The 16,547-nt window shown below is 42.9% G+C and overlaps 2 protein-coding genes across 4 annotated transcripts in view; both read right to left on the bottom strand.

Moving 5' to 3' along the window:
- Nucleotides 1–2,639: 2,639 nt before the first annotated feature.
- The window catches only part of LOC118427371, a 20,160-nt gene continuing 6,252 nt past the window's right edge, over nt 2,640–16,547 (bottom strand). The window contains exons 4-8 of one of the 2 annotated variants that reach the window (XM_035837132.1): nt 6,072–6,227; nt 4,919–5,092; nt 4,306–4,470; nt 3,622–3,720; nt 2,640–2,723 (exon numbers count right to left, since the gene is read on the bottom strand). In XM_035837132.1, coding sequence (XP_035693025.1) covers nt 3,623–3,720; nt 4,306–4,470; nt 4,919–5,092; nt 6,072–6,227 — 593 coding nt within the window. In that variant the 3' untranslated portion in view covers nt 2,640–2,723; nt 3,622. The remainder of the gene's footprint in view (nt 2,724–3,621; nt 3,721–4,305; nt 4,471–4,918; nt 5,093–6,071; nt 6,228–16,547) is intronic. The other variant, XM_035837134.1, reaches the window with a different exon arrangement.
- Nucleotides 11,449–16,326, bottom strand: LOC118427370. Of its 2 annotated transcripts, none has more exons than XM_035837131.1 (7): nt 16,223–16,326; nt 15,867–15,937; nt 15,412–15,518; nt 14,360–14,515; nt 13,206–13,379; nt 12,773–12,937; nt 11,449–11,566 (listed from the first exon to the last, which is right to left on the bottom strand). In XM_035837131.1, the coding sequence occupies exons 2-7, from the start codon at nt 15,920–15,922 to the stop codon at nt 11,469–11,471; spliced, it is 756 nt and encodes a 251-aa protein (XP_035693024.1). In that variant the 5' UTR covers nt 15,923–15,937; nt 16,223–16,326; the 3' UTR covers nt 11,449–11,468. The 2 variants fall into 2 exon arrangements, with proteins under 2 accessions (XP_035693024.1, XP_035693023.1); XM_035837130.1 differs by having other exon boundaries at nt 16,147–16,233.

Below are 16,547 nucleotides of genomic sequence, written 5' to 3'. Positions count from 1 at the left end.
CACCGACTTACCCACTAGGCCATTGCACCGGCTTACTAGGCCATTGCACCGGCTTACCCACTAGGCCATTGCACCCGCTTACCCACTAGGCCATTGCACCGGCTTACTAGCTAGGCCATTGCACCGGCTTACCCACTTGGCCATTGCACCGGCTTACCCACTAGGCCATTGCACCGGCTTACTAGGCCATTGCACCGGCTTACAGCATATAATACAGGTACTAATTTACAGTATACAATGACAGTTACTAACCCGGCCGGAGATCGAACTCACGACCTACCGAATGCCAGGCGAACACTCTACCCAGTAGGCCATTGCACCGGCTTACTAAGCCATTGCACCGGCTTACCCACTAGGCCATTGCACCGGCTTACCCACTAGGCCATTGCACCAGCTTACCCACTAGACCATTACACCAGCTTACCCACTATAGGCCATTGCACCGACTTACTAGGCCATTGCACCGGCTTACCCACTAGGCCATTGCACCGGCTTACCCACTAGGCCATTGCACCGACTTACCCAATAGGCCATTGCACCGGCTTACCCACTAGGCCATTGCACCGGCTTACCCACTAGGCCATTGCACCAGCTTACAAGGCCATTGCACCGGTTTACTAGGCCATTGCACCAGCTTACCCACTAGGCCATTGCACAGGCTTACTAGGCCATTGCACCGGCTTACTAGGCCATTGCACCGGCTTACTAGGCCATTGCACCGGCTTACTAGGCCATTGCACCGGCTTACTAGGCCATTGCACCGGCTTACTAGGCCATTGCACCGGCTTACTAGGCCATTGCACCGGCTTACTAGGCCATTGCACCGGCTTACTAGGCCATTGCACCGGTTTACTAGGCCATTGCACCAGCTTACCCACTAGGCCATTGCACCGGCTTACCCACTAGGCCATTGCACCAGCTTACCCACTAGGCCATTGCACAGGCTTACTAGGCCATTGCACCGGCTTACCCACTAGGCCATTGCACCGGCTTACCCACTAGGCCATTGCACCGGCTTACCCACTAGGCCATTGCACCGGCTTACCCACTAGGCCATTGCACCGACTTACTAGGCCATTGCACTGGCTTACCAGGCCATTGCACTGGCTTACAGTATATAATATAGTTACGAATGTCGCCAATTGATGCAATAAGTGTACAATTTTACAGATGGGGCAGCCATTTTTGATTTTCCGGGGTTATCCGGGCTCATTGCACCAAAACGAGGCTTGTATGGCCAGGCCAGGACTGGGGGTATTATACTATAGTATAGGTAGGCCATCTTTAGTGGTGGTTTTGCCCCTCTAACTTGAAATACTGAAGAGTATGTGCCTGTCCTGTGTAGAGGCTGTGGCCGAGCGGGTAATTAAACAACCCCACTGTTTGGCCATATGGATCCCATTCCAAGTCTGTATCAGTATCTGTATCTATATAGCCGGTGTAACCGCCGTTCGGCGTAACACACCAGCTTCGCAGGCACGCGGCGCGGCAGCAGCTGGTTATATTACACCGAACGACCCGTCACACCTAACTTTTGCACATCTATCTGCAAGCGTTCTTTGAAGCTATTCAGAGAAGATGCCCCTACTGTGCTTGGTAATAACAAATTCCACTCTACGATAGTTCTGGGAAAGTACGAAGTCAGCTCAGCTCAGACATGATGATTGGTTTATTCAGGAAACATATACACTATGTACAAGACCTCGCAGGCAACCTCAGTAACCTGAATTATGCTTGTGCATATATAACATGATCACATGTTTTAACGGATTGCATTCGTATTTCGGAATGGACGTAAATGGGGGTCCGACGCACGTAAACCCGCCTCATTACCCAGATTGGGTCCCTACTGGCTGAAATAATACATTGAATTATTTATTGTTACCTAGCTATGACCTTCATATGCTTTGATTGGTTCCAGTGTCGTGCTAAGGGTGAGCGAAGGGGTCACCAAGTTCAGTTACGAGGGGCGTTCAAGAAGTAATGACTCTGACCCTTTTCTAGTTGTCTGATCTAGATGAAATTTTGCATGTGTAATGATTCATATGTCTATAGTTAATGTTGCAAAAAACAGCTCTGAACTAATTGTGGTTTTTTTTATTTACTGGTGTTTAAACTGAGTTAGAAGTGAAATGGACCAGGAGTGAAATGGAGCCAGTTGAGTGTCGCGCAGTGATCCGGTTTTTGTATTTGAAAGGACGCACACCAAAGGAGACTTTTGATGAAATGAAAGAAACTTATGGTGATGATGCCCCATCATATGACCTTGTAAAACGCTGGCATCCTGAATTCAAACATGGCCGGACCTGGTCATTCCTCTTCTGCCATTGATGAGGCATCTGATGGAGGACCGACCTGGGGTGTCCTACAAAAACGGTGTCCAGAGCTGCATCAAACAATGGGAGAAATGCAAAACTCTGGGTGGTTTCTATGAAGAGAAAGACTAATAACTGTGCCAAGTTTCACTAATCTCCTGCTATGGGAAACGAGTCAGAGTTATTACTTATTGAACGCCCCTCGTAGTGTACAAGATTTTCTCTGTATGCAAGATTTTCCCTAGATGCACGATTTCTCTGGTTGCTGATCATAACTATAAACTAAAAAGTTAGATTTAAAACATAGAGACGACTTTTGTTTCGACATTATGGTAAACTTTTTATTCCCACATGTTTGTTTTGCTGCCGCTCCTGGTGACTCTGCGGTCCGAAAGCCATAGGGTCTTGCTGTAGGGAAAAGGAAAGAAAAAAAATTAAGTGGCAATGAAAAGCCTAGGTCACGTTTACAAACCGGGCCCCGGCAGGAATGTTTCAAGAAACTAATATCAATATATATATACCTAGAAAAATGCACAAATTATACTCTTGATGTTATTCTGTCATTTTGTGTATTTTGGTGTCAGTTATATCATTCGTTTCGCTCCCAAAATCCTTTTTTTAATGTTCTCTGAGCCAAATCAGGGCTACCAGCCCACTTTCTTCGTCGCTTCCCTGTTTGTTATCTCATTCTTCAGCTTCCATCTCTTCCCACATGCTCAGGAAAGACTCAGGCCTTGAAGTTGACAGTGTACAACGAGCAATGATTGACAGGGACACATAGTCTGCCATCACGACTCGAGACCGGATGGACTCTCCTTAATCAAGTAAGCAAGAAAGCAATGTGTATATATAGGCCTGGTGCCTGATTCAAATAAATATTATATAGTTTAAAGTTAGTGCTTTAAGTACCGCCAGCTATTTGCAGGGAAAATAGGATCGACAAAAAATATTGAAAGTTTATTGAGAAGTTCCTGCCCAAAGGCAAATTTCAGTTGCACAGTTACAAATTTCGGGACATAAATGTGACAACGAACAGTGATAAACATGGGTGACATAGTATAAAGGCCTTTTGGGTATAGCGTTGGCTGTATCGAGACAGACCGGGCCTGCAAGTTAGAAAGAAATTAAGGAGGAGACTTAGTAAAGTAGGAGCACAGCATAGCGTAAGTAAGAATGAAAAAAAAAGAAATTGCACCAAAACGGACGGAAAGCACGCTAGTAATGCTAAAGAGGGCACAAGAAGACATATGGCGTATTGTGTTATGTACACCAATTTTAGATATGTGAAGAAAGAATCAAGAAAAACCTTAGTTTTCGTTAGGGTTGGTGCCGCCGCCCGCCAGAAGGATGGCGTCCCACACAACGTAGAATCCGCTCTCCTCTCCGTTCTCTAGGTAGTTACTATCTGTAAGCAGTTCGACATCAAAGGTTAGTTGAAAAAACAACAACAGATAGAGTCCATTCCAAGACACCTTGCGGATGTTTGTTGCCATTGTTTAGAATTGATTTTAAAGGTTTGTAATTATATGTCTAGGACATTTGATACTTTAGAAATATTTTTAACACTGTTTCAACTTTACAAATATTTCCCTGGTCCTGTAAAACTTTGGAAATATTCATGGTGTGGAATTGGATACTTCTAATGGTTTCTAAATAATGACAACAGCATTCTACCATTATTTACCATTTTCTACCATTTTTTTGTAAATTATTTAGTGGGCTGGGTAGACATCACACATCCTTGCAAAGTATGGTTGGGTGCCATGCAACAATGACCAAAACAAAGGTGCTGTCACCACAGACACTGAATAATAATAATGATGATGATGATGATGATAGTAATGATAATAATGATAGATAGGACACCGTTCGTATCCCCCCAAATTGTCTTAATGTATTAATTTTGGCGACGATACAGGAGTGTGCCTTTTCACCTTCCGCACCGGGTTTTCTTTCTGTGCGCCCGCACGGTGTGGCGAAATAAACGTACCGTCGAAGTCGAGAAGTCGGAAGATCTTTCTCAGGTTCATGCGGTGGGATTTGGCTTCGTCGAAGTCGACCACTCCGTCATCGTTGTTGTCCTGCTCATCCATGTACTGTGCGGTCGCGGCGCCAAGCAGCACATTTAGCTCTTCAGCCGTCAGGGTTTGGTTACCTGGACGGGATAAGTGCGTCAGAAATCTTTAGTCGACATGACAAAAATGGCATTCAAAATATGGCAGTTTGAAACTACAGTCCGTCAATTTGATATCCCTATGCACTCTGTGAAAACAATCTGCCACCAGGAAATCAAGACCATTGCCCATCCAGGTCAAAAGATAAAAAAATAGGAATTTATACAGTACCAAGGTCACATACAAGGGGGCCCAAAATCGACCCTGGCTTTTGTCTTCCCAACCCTCGTAATCCACCCGAGGTTGGTGAGTTATGCTGACTTCAAACGTCCGGAAACACAAACAGACAGCGCGCAGACAGAAAAACAGACACACCAAAAACTACATCTCGATTTTTTCATGGAGATAACAACGGATATAAAAGACCCGCGGGTAAAGGTGAACTAGCGTTAGCCCTTTAACTGGACTTTAAAACAACAGCAATAATACCGTCCGTGTCCAAGGCATTCAACACCTCATCGTAGGTCATGTGGCTGAGCACTTCCAGCCTGGAGATCTTGCCATCGCCGTTGGAGTCAAGGGGGTTGTCGGCAGACGGGTTGTTCAGGGTGTCGTAGATGAAGTTCATCTGGTAAGCCTCTGCAACGTCCAGAGCCCCGTCAGCTGTAGGTATGTATAGAAAATTTTGTTTTTAAAACTTCGCGAAGATTGGGATTTACTGATGATGTTGATTGTTGTATACAGCGTCTGGTAAAGGTTTGTTGTAGTAGACTGGTTTATTTCCAAACAGTAAAGAGCAACATGGATTCAAGGCTAGTTTGCAGCCCGAGGACTGAGTTGCAAAGCTTTCCCATTACGAGACTGTGCATCAAACATTGACATACATCGAACATTGTCATAAAACATTCAACATTAAACACGATTGTCCAACATTGAACATTACTATACAGCATTAAAGGTTAGATATTACTATTAAACATTTGGCACTTTTATGTGGTCTCAAATATGTGGCTTTAAACGCCCTCCAATCTGGCGGCCGTCGGGCGATCCGACCCGCGCTCGGGCTGGTACCCCTGTGTCATACTGTATGTAGCTAAGGGCACAAACCGCCGTACGTGCAATTTGTCCATACGTTTTTTCTGGAGGCCACGTCCGCCACGTATTTCTGAAAACGTTCAGTCTGTACAGGGCAGGCGCGTTGCCTATACTGGCACGTGCGGGAGGCGAATCCGCTGCCCGATGGCAAACAAAGTTTTGCCTGCACGTAAAGTTCTTCGTGCGTGTCTATACCTGCTCCAAAATCCGTCGGATTTCCTACGAGGCGGTACTAACCACTTACGGATCCCAAAATATTGCCCACGTTTTGTCACGTAGACAGCGCGTATTTGCAGATTTATCACTAGTACTTGCGCAGCGAACGATGAACACAATCACTCACGACCAGGCGTGGCGTCAGACCACATTCTACACCTTGTGTTATAACCGTGCGAGTGACTTGCGATGAGACGCCCCCTGCTCTTGCCAGTCCTTCCTCCACATTTTCATTAAAAAAAAACGTGGCGACCGTGGCCTACCCAAAATAACGTACGGACAAAAACACGTACGGCAGGTTGTGCCTTTTATCTAAAGAAGAAGCAAATACCGTTGAAGTCGAACGCCTCGTAAAAGTCTTGCAGAGTCATCCCTTGCTCAATCTCATGGAAGGTGAGGTGATCGTCGCCGTCGGTGTTCAGTTCGTAAAACTTGTCTCCGATTCCCCACAACTCGATGATCTGCGCCAGGTAGATGAAGCCGTCGCCTGTGCGAGAAAAGGTGATACGTTCATCTTTAGTAGGCTAACAACAAGTCGATGTTCTACTGCAGTGCCACAAGTGGTGTGTTCCTGACGTCACTGCTGGAGATATAAAGGATCATTCTGTGAACAAGTTCGACGGAGATTGGCCGAAAATTTACAGGGGTAGGTCCCTATTGTTATTTCAGTGTTGGAAGGAAAGTTTTTCTATAATCATAAATGTGTATTTACAAATTCCAAAATCTCTTTTTGTATACAAAAAAATAGACGTTACCCATAGCTTTCTATTCCGAAGATACCTTACTTGACATGGTTCTACAATATAATCATTTTGAGTACAATTTTCTTTTCAGATCTAGATAACAGTCAACTAATCAGCCTTACTCTTCCAGCTTTAACACAATAATATGGATGCTGTTACACACAGACATCCAATTCCAAATCCTATATGGTACATATCCTCGACAAAAATAGCCAATTTGAACTTATTTTCCATTTCATCAAGTTGGTAGATTGCTTGATAACAAAAGTTAGTTGAACACATTCAATCGAAGAGTTAGTAAGGGCAGTTTGTTTACAGTCTCTGTCCAGGGCGGTAAGAGTCTCGTGCATAGGCATGGCGGCATCACGTACCCGCAAGATCACGTCTTGAGAAGATCACGTGTCTGTAACTCTCGCGAGTTTACGTTCTGAAGTGATTGGTCATCAGTCTTGATCCTGGTGACAGTGACCGTTGAAGATTTGATCTGTCTACACCTTTGTGTCGAAGGAAAACAGAATTGTACTACTATAATGATTAATAACAACATAGATTAGCTTCCATTTTAACTGATGATTTTGTTTACCGTCTCTGTCCAGGGCTGTAAGGGCCTCGTGCAAAGTCATGGTAGCGGACACTTCAGGGAAGGAGATTAGTCCGTCCCCGTCAGCATCCAGGGCGGTCGTTTGCCTACATGCAAAAACGCCAGCTTGTGACAACTAGCCTTGCTTGTCAGAAAAATTAGTGCACTGTTGAATTGGATCAACTCAACATTAACGGTAAAATGATTTTTGTCGTCAAAACAAATCTTCAAATGGCAGCCGTGAATACTTTTATCAAAACATAGTTTTCTGCTGCACCCAACATTACTTTTTACCATCTTCTCCGTTTGTCTGTTCAGAAGAAAACAAAGTAGTGTACAGTTTTGGCAGTTCAAAATATGTGCTTCAAGATCAACGTAGATGTAATTTCTCGTCACATACCTCTTCGCCGGAGACGCAGTTGCCAGGGCAACGAACAGTAGAATGAAAGGAGTCATGGTTGATGCCAAGAGATGAAAATGATCATCAAGTGCCTATGTTAAAGTAAAAGTCAAAAGTAAGCACCACCGGTATACTTAGTATCCACTCTACTTTACCATTATCAAACAACGGTTCGGATGAAAGTGTCCGTTCGTAGGTGACTGAGAAAGATTTGAAATCCAATATATATCAGGACGGAGTAGCAAAGAAAAGAAATTGAGAACGCTTCCAGACGGGAGCACCAACCGAAGAGTCTTCTCTTGCCCACAACGTTTTTGCTGTTGGCATACTGTATAGTGACAGAGGTACACATGACGTTCTGTTTGTTTTTAAACAAAAGACGTAGACCAGATTCATTAATTAAAAGAAGTCACAACCAGCAACAGCACGTCAATGAAAGTTGGACATCCAGATAGAAATCAAATAGTAGTTACTCAAACAACTTGATATGATTTTGGAAATAGTCAGGCGTTTCAGGTAGCAGCGACCATACATTTGCCCTCACCTTACATATCAATTCATAGTTAGGATATAAAGTCTGCTTTTCAGCAGATCCTCTCAGTGTCACTGACGAAAGGAAGTGGCTGCTACCTGAAATGTCTGATCGTTTCTAACATCATATCCAGCTAGTTACAATGAGTAACTGATATTTGTCGTACTGCAAATACATATAACTTTATTTCACAACAATTGTACGAGGTACGAAGTATGGCATCTACATAACTACAGTTCTATAGCTTATCTTGTAAATTCTAAAACTTCTAAATCTTGTAAATGCTGTCGTAACTGAGTGGTGATTGTATCTATGTGGTATGACCTCGGATTCAGCCATATGTGTCCAAAGCCTTGGTAATTGAGGACATTTTTACGTGGACAATCCAATCATGTTCTCCGAATGAAACAGTATTGTATGCCTCACGAAGAATGGCATCTTCGGGCAAATTAACTAAAACGATGCCAATGCTGGGAAAGTTGCCTAAGAATGCCTGACAGAAATGTTTGGAAGCGTATGTCAATGATGTCAAATTCTGGAATTTGTTGATTTGAGTCTAATTATATAATTTGGATATGAGTAACTGCACTAACCTGAAGGTTCTCGTCGAGACACTACAAGACATGAAGTCGTGTGAAGTCTCAGACAGAGTTGGCGCTAGTACCTCTGGGTCATAATATACTAGTCTGGTGGGAAGTTCAACAGCTTTTCGTCAAAACATCTTTAGGTTTGTCAATACCAATGTCCATTTAAAGTTCATTGATGACGCAAGTGGGGTCATATTGCCAGTGCCAGAACAAAGTGACGGATGATTGTTTATTTGTTTGTGTTGCTTACGCGGTAAACCATCCCATGGCGTAACACACCAGGTTCGTACTGAACAGTACATGCTGCGTATCTGGATAGAGCTAATTGATCCTCCCACACCAGTATGGAACTCCTTTTTTTAATAAGTATGGTGAGTTCTCTAGTGTGTTCGAGGTGTGGACCTCCTCAAATACGGGATCTACATTCAACGCCCTTGCCGGGTGACGTGTCTGACCAAAACTAGGTACTTATTTGGGTACTTGGATGCTTTACTTAGAACATTAGATATCATACATTAATTTGTAGGTAGCTAATCTTCCTCGACTTCAAGACACTTAAACATGACGTACTACACATTTTTACATCTGGTTTTTACAGATTATGATGCAATTACTAATTCGCATATTTTTGACACATCTGGGTGTATTCTACCAAGGTAACACAAACATTGCCTTGGGATGATAAACTCTAAAGCATTTTTAGGGCCATCTTTAAGCAGAAGTGTTCCATTTTTACACATGGGTGATTTCGGAACGTTCCATTGTTGAATGGGAGATGGCTGAAATATGCTGCCAAGCAAATGTCGGTCTTTCTAGTTATCATTTAGATATGTACCTGTCAACACCAGTGTCCGCTTGAAATGCTATTTTTGTCACATCTGGGTGGATTCTAGCAAGCTAACACAAACATTGTATTTGCATGACAACCTCTAACGCAAACTAGTTAGATTCTAAATGGGTTGTCGGAAATTGATAGCAGCATGTGTGCCCATACGCAACGTCCGTTTGAAATGCTATTTTCGCATCAAGGACGTTATAATCAATTGCTACCAAGGCAACTCAAACATTTACCTGAGGTGACATCCTCCATAGCCAGTCAAGCTCAAAATAGATCGTAATTGCACTATTGTGATAAATAAGATTTGAACTGTGTCTGTAGGATGAAAACATCAATCAAACTTTAGCCTTCAATCTCAAATTTTATTTTTGGTCAAACTCGTCGACCTTTTTCAGATGTGCGAAGAATATACTCTATTAAAAATCATGGTAAACAACCTCGACACTTTAACCAAAAAGAACACGTCGTAATTTTAACGATAGTTCTCAATATCCGCGGGATAACTTATAGTCAAAAACGCTATTTAGGGATATCAAGTCGACGGATGGTGTTTTCAAACTGCAATGTTTTGAACTTTTTGCAATTTAAACCACAGTCCGATGAAGAAAAAGAAGCAATTTAAAACTACCGTCCGTTTTTTTGGGAGGCTCAACAGCTTCAGCCTAGACCTTCCAAGGTTGGTCAACACCTGTGTCCACTGGAAAGGCTATTTTTGACACATCTGGGTGTATTCTACCAAGGTAACACAAACATTGCCTTCATACCTTCAAAAACGGTATTTAAGGATATCAAGTCGACGGATGTTTTTTTCAAACTGCAGTGTTTTTAACTTATTGAAATTTAAACCACATTCCGATGAAAAAAAAAAAAGGAATTTGAAACTACCGTCCGTCAACTTTGATAGCAGCAAACAAAATGTTTTAGATACAACGCATATGTTACCCCAAGGGTAAAGGTACTTCACAAAAAAGCGTACTTACTTTATTTAAATTTCTATTTTAAGAATAGCGAATAGAGAGTGAGCGAAGTGGTGACTCAGTGGGTATGCCGACATATTGTATATTTTGACAAAAATGCCCCTTCTATCCCAAAACTAGCCGCTAGGGGGCCCAAATTTATGCCACTTATTCCTGAGCACGAGAGCTATCCAACACCCCCAAACATGACCATAGCTTGTTTTGAACACGAGATAGCCAACCCGGAAGTTGCGCTGCAGTACCAAGAAAAACCGTAAGGGACCCAAAATCTAATCGTTTCTAGGTTTCATCACACACTGCCAACATATTAAGTATGAAAACAATTCACCCAGCCGTTCATGAGTTATTTTGTTTACGCACACACACACACACACACACACACACACACACACCAGCATACATACACATAGACAGACAAACGCAGGGTAAAATATAATCTGCATGACATTTGTTTTGACATTATAGTCGAGTTTAATTCCTGTCTGTATGTTTACTCTGCAGCCGCTGTTGGTGAGTCTGCTGTCCGGACACCATGGGGTCCTGCTGTGGGGAAAAGGACAGAAAATAATTGGCAATAAACTTGATAACGTTATCAATTCTACTCTTGTAAAACCAGATATGTACAATTAGCGATGGAAGAAAGACTTGTTCAAATTATAGACAAATACAGGATGTCATCATCTGACTACGATGTAATGGAAAACCTATATTAGGCCACAGCAAGTAAATTATAGCCCATATTGGTACTTTGTCGCCATCAGGGGAAAATTAATGCGCGCGCTTATGTCATCCATAAGATTCACTTGCTATGGCCTAACCTAACGCCTGACAATCTCTACTTGGTAAAGAGAGCACAAGAAGTCATTTGTGTGGTGTGTTTTGGATGCAAACCACTTTTAGATATCTGAAGATAGTATTAATGTTGAAAGGAAAATAAACGTTTTTATCGTACTGTATTGTAGTGTTTCTTTTGATGAATTCTTTATATATTCGTCCGCAGCCCAAAGCTACCAAGGCAGACCCATGTAATGACTTGTGTCATCGTCAATAAAGTCAAAGTCAAAATAAACCTTAGTTTTCGTTGGGGTTCATGCCGCCACCCGCCAGGAGGATATAGTCCCAGATTACAAAGAATCCGCTTTCCTCTCCGCCTTCTAGGTAGTTGCTATCTGTAAGCAGTTCAACATCTAATGTTATTTGAAATACGAAAAAAATTGCGAATTAGCACACCCAAAACTTCTAGCAATTGCGCACTCTACTACAAAGCGAGAGTATCTTTATCTGTATCTGCATGGCCGGTATAACCCCCCCCCCCCCCATCGGCGTGAGACACTAGCTTCGGTATCTGCAACTGCCTATACAGAATTCTGTTGCAGGGGCAGGCCTGGACATGTCTATGATGCAATTAAATAAGCAGCCAATGACCTAGGCTGAAGCAATATCCTGAGGAGGATTCGTCAGCCAATCGGCGAGCCTGGTGTTATCTGGAATAGTCCATTTCTGCACGAAGGACCCTTTTTAGATTTAATTTTGGACTGTGTCACCCATACAAAAGGCCAATTTTCATTTGGAATCTTTATGGACTGGTCTATTTTGCAATTTTAGATGGGGTATGCTGGAAGAATCCATTTTCCACGGAGGGGGCATATTTTCCAATTCAGTTTTGGACGGGTGATAAATCAAAATTCCATTTTAGCGGAAATGTTTTTGGACTGCTGAACTTAACATAGAGTTATCACAGGAAAAGTCCATTCTTCCACGGAGGTTTTTTTTCGAATTTAGTTTTCGACCGGTGATAAATCAAAATTCATTTCTTTAGCGGAAGTTTTTTTTTTTGGACTAGTCTATTTTACCTTTTTACGTGGGGTGCACTGGAAGAGTAATACTTGCACTGGGAATGTTTTGATATTCATTTTTGGAGTTAAGTGTGATGAGTAGTTAGAAGTCATCAGTAAGCAGAAGTGTTCCATTTTAGCACATGGGTAATTTTGGAACGTTCTGTTGTCGAATGCGAAAGGAGATGGTTGAAATTTGCTGTCAAGCAAATGTCGGCCTTTCTAGTTATTATCCAGATTATGTACAGTACGTTTCGTTACTACCTAGTTTCCGAGGGGAGCCATAGAAAGCATAGGCTTCTGACCCCCACATCCACCGAACCCACAACCCCCACCCCACAACCTGCATGCTTTATTTTCCTCCTGTATTATCATTGTTTTTATTATTTATTTATTTATTTATTTTCATTTATTTACTTTTATTTACTTATTTAATTTATTCATCATTGTTTTTAACTGTGGAATATATTCAAAGAAACAAATAAACAGAATCAAAAATTGATATGCAAATATGCAAATCAAAAATCAAATCAAACGTACTGTTCACGTCGAGCATGTTGAAGATCCTTCCCAAGGTCATGTGGTGAGTGCGCGCCTCGTGGAAATCCACCACTCCGTCTCTGTTGTTGTCCTGAGCAGCAATGAACTGTGAGGCCACGTCTCCAAACAGGATCGTCAGCTCTTGGAAATTCAGTTCTTGGTTACCTGAACGGGAAAAAATGTGTCCGAAAAATCCATTTTGTAGTCCACATGACAACATGAAAAAGGTCATGCTGTTACACGCTAAGCTGCGCAGCCGCTAGCTGTAAGGAAAATATTTGCCAGGGGAGTTTGGCCACCACTTGGTTTCCTATAAAGATCCCAAAAGATTGGCCGCGTTTAGGCACGTAGACAGCACGTATTTTCACGTACGGCGGGTTGTGCCCTTAGCTTTAGCCTCAGCCTTAATTTGACCGACATCAATACCTCTTACCGTCAAAATCCAATGCCGTCAGTACCTCGTCGTAGGTCATATGGCTCACGATTTCCAGCCTGGAGATCTTGCCATCACCGTTAGTGTCCAAGGGGTTGTAGGCCGATGGGCTGTTAAGGGTGTCGTAGATGAAGTTCACCTGGTAGGCCTCGGGAACGTCCAGACTCCCGTCACCTGTAGACATAAACAAAAAAACTCTCCGTGAACAGTTTTATCAGGTTTACAAGTCCCTGGATACCAAAGTTCTTTATAAACAAACAACAAGACCGACCTCCTCCAAAACCTACAGTCCTTTGGCCGCACCTGGGGTACTTACTGTCATATTGAGGTCACCTGAGCTGCGCTGAATCGCAGCTTGCTGCAGACCCTTGCGATTTAGCCCACTTCAGCTCCAGGGTGCCAAGAGAGAGTAGTCGGCCAACCCAACAACATAGATAACAATAAGAGAGTCGTCTGTCACTTTATTCAGGACGACTCTGCAGGTTTTGTCGCTACTAACAGATGCGGCCAAAGACGCACATGTATAGATATACATGTATACATTTTAATGCCGAATGGGCCAGAATTTTTTTAACAACATCAGTTCCAGCGTCCGAATTATCAATAGTGTCGCACGCGACGCACGTTCGAATTATTCATGTTAGCCCGCGCAATACAACTTTGAAGCCCGTGTAAAATATAACTACTGTAACATAAAACATGCAACACGGTGTATTCACCTGAGGTGCAAGCCCGGGAAGGATCACCGAAGGTGATCGGACCCGAGGGAGGGTTGGGGCCGAGGGTAATGCAGATCGTGTTGTATTTTATCTATGCAATACCTACCTGAGAAAACAAATGTTTCGATGCGAAATGCGCCAGAAGTGGAGAAAATTTGGTGCCTTGAACAAACACTGTTGCAACAGTGTCCGAATCAGGTATTCGAATTTTCGACCGCGCCGCACTCAGCGTGCCGCGGAGGATGTTCGAATAATACCATGGCAACTAATGTGCTAAAACCTCGAAGCCTGTGTGTTACGGCATTTTTATCACCCGGTTCAGAACAGCTGTATCGAACGTTATCGCGGCCAAGGTATGACATGACATTAAAAACGGGCTGGTATATACGAGCGTACGTATGGGCCGTTAGGAATGACAGAAGATGAAGTAAATACCGTTGAAGTCGAACTGCTCGTAGAAGTCTTGAAGAGTCATCCCGTTCTCAATCTCCCTGAAGGTGAGGTGATCGTCGCCGTCGGTGTTCAGTTCGTAAAACTTGTCTCCGGTTCCCCACAGCTCGATGATCTGTGGCAGGTAGATGAAGCCGTCACCTGCACGTAAAGGATGGATGAATGAATGAAGGCCTCTGCTGTACATACTGTACTGCCCTACCGAGCTGTAGCTAATTACAGATCACAACAAAGACAAAACATGAATATAAAAGTGTCACAGATCTAGTTTAATACAGAAGTTCGGCTTCTTCTCGCTTCTTGGTAATGGCGTAAATGTACAGGACCGTAAAGGATAATCGTACGTTCATTTGTCAAAGAATATCTAATAGAAATATACCAAAATCGGATATTCTTCTGCAGTACCCTAGAGAGTCCTATAGCCATGGAGCCCATAATAGACGTTGTCCTTCATTTTACCAATATTAACCCACATTCCAAAAATAATAAAAATCTAATCACAGGTTCTTTACACTGTTACACTGTTCTAAGATAAAAGATATTTTTAGAGCTCCTGTCTAGATAAATAATTTTTGGACGATGCATCTACGACAGGTTGGAAAATACCAACAGTCTCGCGACATTCTTCATACGTGGCATTGTAACAAGACAATTACCCAGTGGTACTATCAACGTTTAGCCGTTATCCGCACAGTTTGCAACTTCAGTATGGTTGTCCAACATGGTTTTCATCATTTATTGTACTATGTTAGGCACGAGTGTAAAAAGTCATTATTTTTGTGTGGTAATTTGTTGTCAACCCTTGTAATAAGGCTAAATTCGTGTATTATCCGGGAGATCCTTAACGAGAAAACAATGAGCATTGAAAGGGTCAGTAGGAAGAAAGTACAACCTGAACTGATCGTAAACTTCGCATGTAAATTTAGTTCAGTTCAGTCATCCCTCAGGTGACACTACCTGTAAATTACGTTATCCAATAGTCACCAAAGTTTAACCAACCAACACTATCGAAGAGCCAATAGCTGTAGTTTATTTACCGTCTCTGTCCAGGGCCGTGAGAGCCTCATGCAGACTCATGGCTGAGGACACTTCAGCATAGGAGAGCAGGCCGTCCCCATCCACGTCCAACCCACCAGTTGTCTGCCTGTATAAAAGCAAATAATGTAACCTCCAAGCAGATCTTTCGCTGCATAAAACAGTATCATAAGCAGGGGAAGGAGTTAAGCCGGCAGAGGACTAAATTGGCCACGCGAAGATCTGCCGCAGGACTGAAAAACTCAAAGGCACTTATAGGGGCGAATTTACTCCTCTGCCGGCTAAACTACTTCCCCAGCTTAAGATAAAGGCTTATGCCACGCAAGATCTGTTTGGAGATTACAAATAATGGCCAATGTACCGTCTTTTGATGTAAAATACTGGATAAAGAAAGTAACTCGTACCATTGAAAAGTCTCAAAATTAAGTCAGGTTCAAGATAAATGTTCAGCACACACCTCTTCATAGGAGACGCAGTTGCCAGGGCAACGAACAACAGAAGAAAGGGAGCCATGGTTGATTCAAAGAGCTGAAAAGTGACCATCACAAAACATGGTCAGAGAGAAGTCCATACATACGAACCACAGTTATATTTTCTACGAGCCCTCAGCAATAGAATGTTGGAAAGGAAAGTTGAATTTCACTATTAATTGTGGACACGGCACGAAAAACGGTGTTTAAGCGTGTTTAAATCGTGCTTAACGTTACAAATGCTACGATGATAATAAAATGACTTACTTAAAGGTTCTTGCCGAGACACTACTAGGCGTATGAAGTCTGACGCAGATTCGGACGTAAATCATTCGACCCTTACTAATATGCCAGTCTTCAGGGAGAGTCAACAGCTTCAGTCAAGACGCCCCAAGGTCTGTCAACATCCGTGTCCGTTTAAAATGCTATTTTTGACTCATATCATGTGTCGCAGCGGTAGCGTGTTCATGTTTGCCTCGGGACCGGATGGAGGCTTTGCGAACCTTCGTCTCGTATCAGCCATACGGTGTTTAACATCATTCACCCGGACGGGAGACGTGTTGTAATTAGCCAAAGAAGAGGTACGGCACCGTGAAATGGGTGGGATAACACCAATGGTGCCGTATAACGCCGTACGTCAACCTACTACTACTGTCAATGACACATCT

Source organism: Branchiostoma floridae, chromosome 12 (assembly GCF_000003815.2).
Source record: "Branchiostoma floridae strain S238N-H82 chromosome 12, Bfl_VNyyK, whole genome shotgun sequence".
NCBI classification, from domain to species: domain Eukaryota; kingdom Metazoa; phylum Chordata; class Leptocardii; order Amphioxiformes; family Branchiostomatidae; genus Branchiostoma; species Branchiostoma floridae.
This window is presented reverse-complemented; position numbering and strand designations above follow the sequence as displayed.

What these genes read in the sequence shown, in the direction of transcription:
- LOC118427370 (XM_035837131.1), bottom strand. Translation starts at nt 15,922, where the DNA reads ATGGCTCCCTTTCTTCTGTTGTTCGTTGCCCTGGCAACTGCGTCTCCT. An exon ending in CACGGCCCTGGACAGAGACG is followed by an intron (nt 14,516 to 15,411) that starts GTAAATAAACTA and finishes CTTTACGTGCAG; the next exon opens with GTGACGGCTTCATCTACCTG. An exon ending in CGAGCAGTTCGACTTCAACG is followed by an intron (nt 13,380 to 14,359) that starts GTATTTACTTCA and finishes TTATGTCTACAG; the next exon opens with GTGACGGGAGTCTGGACGTT.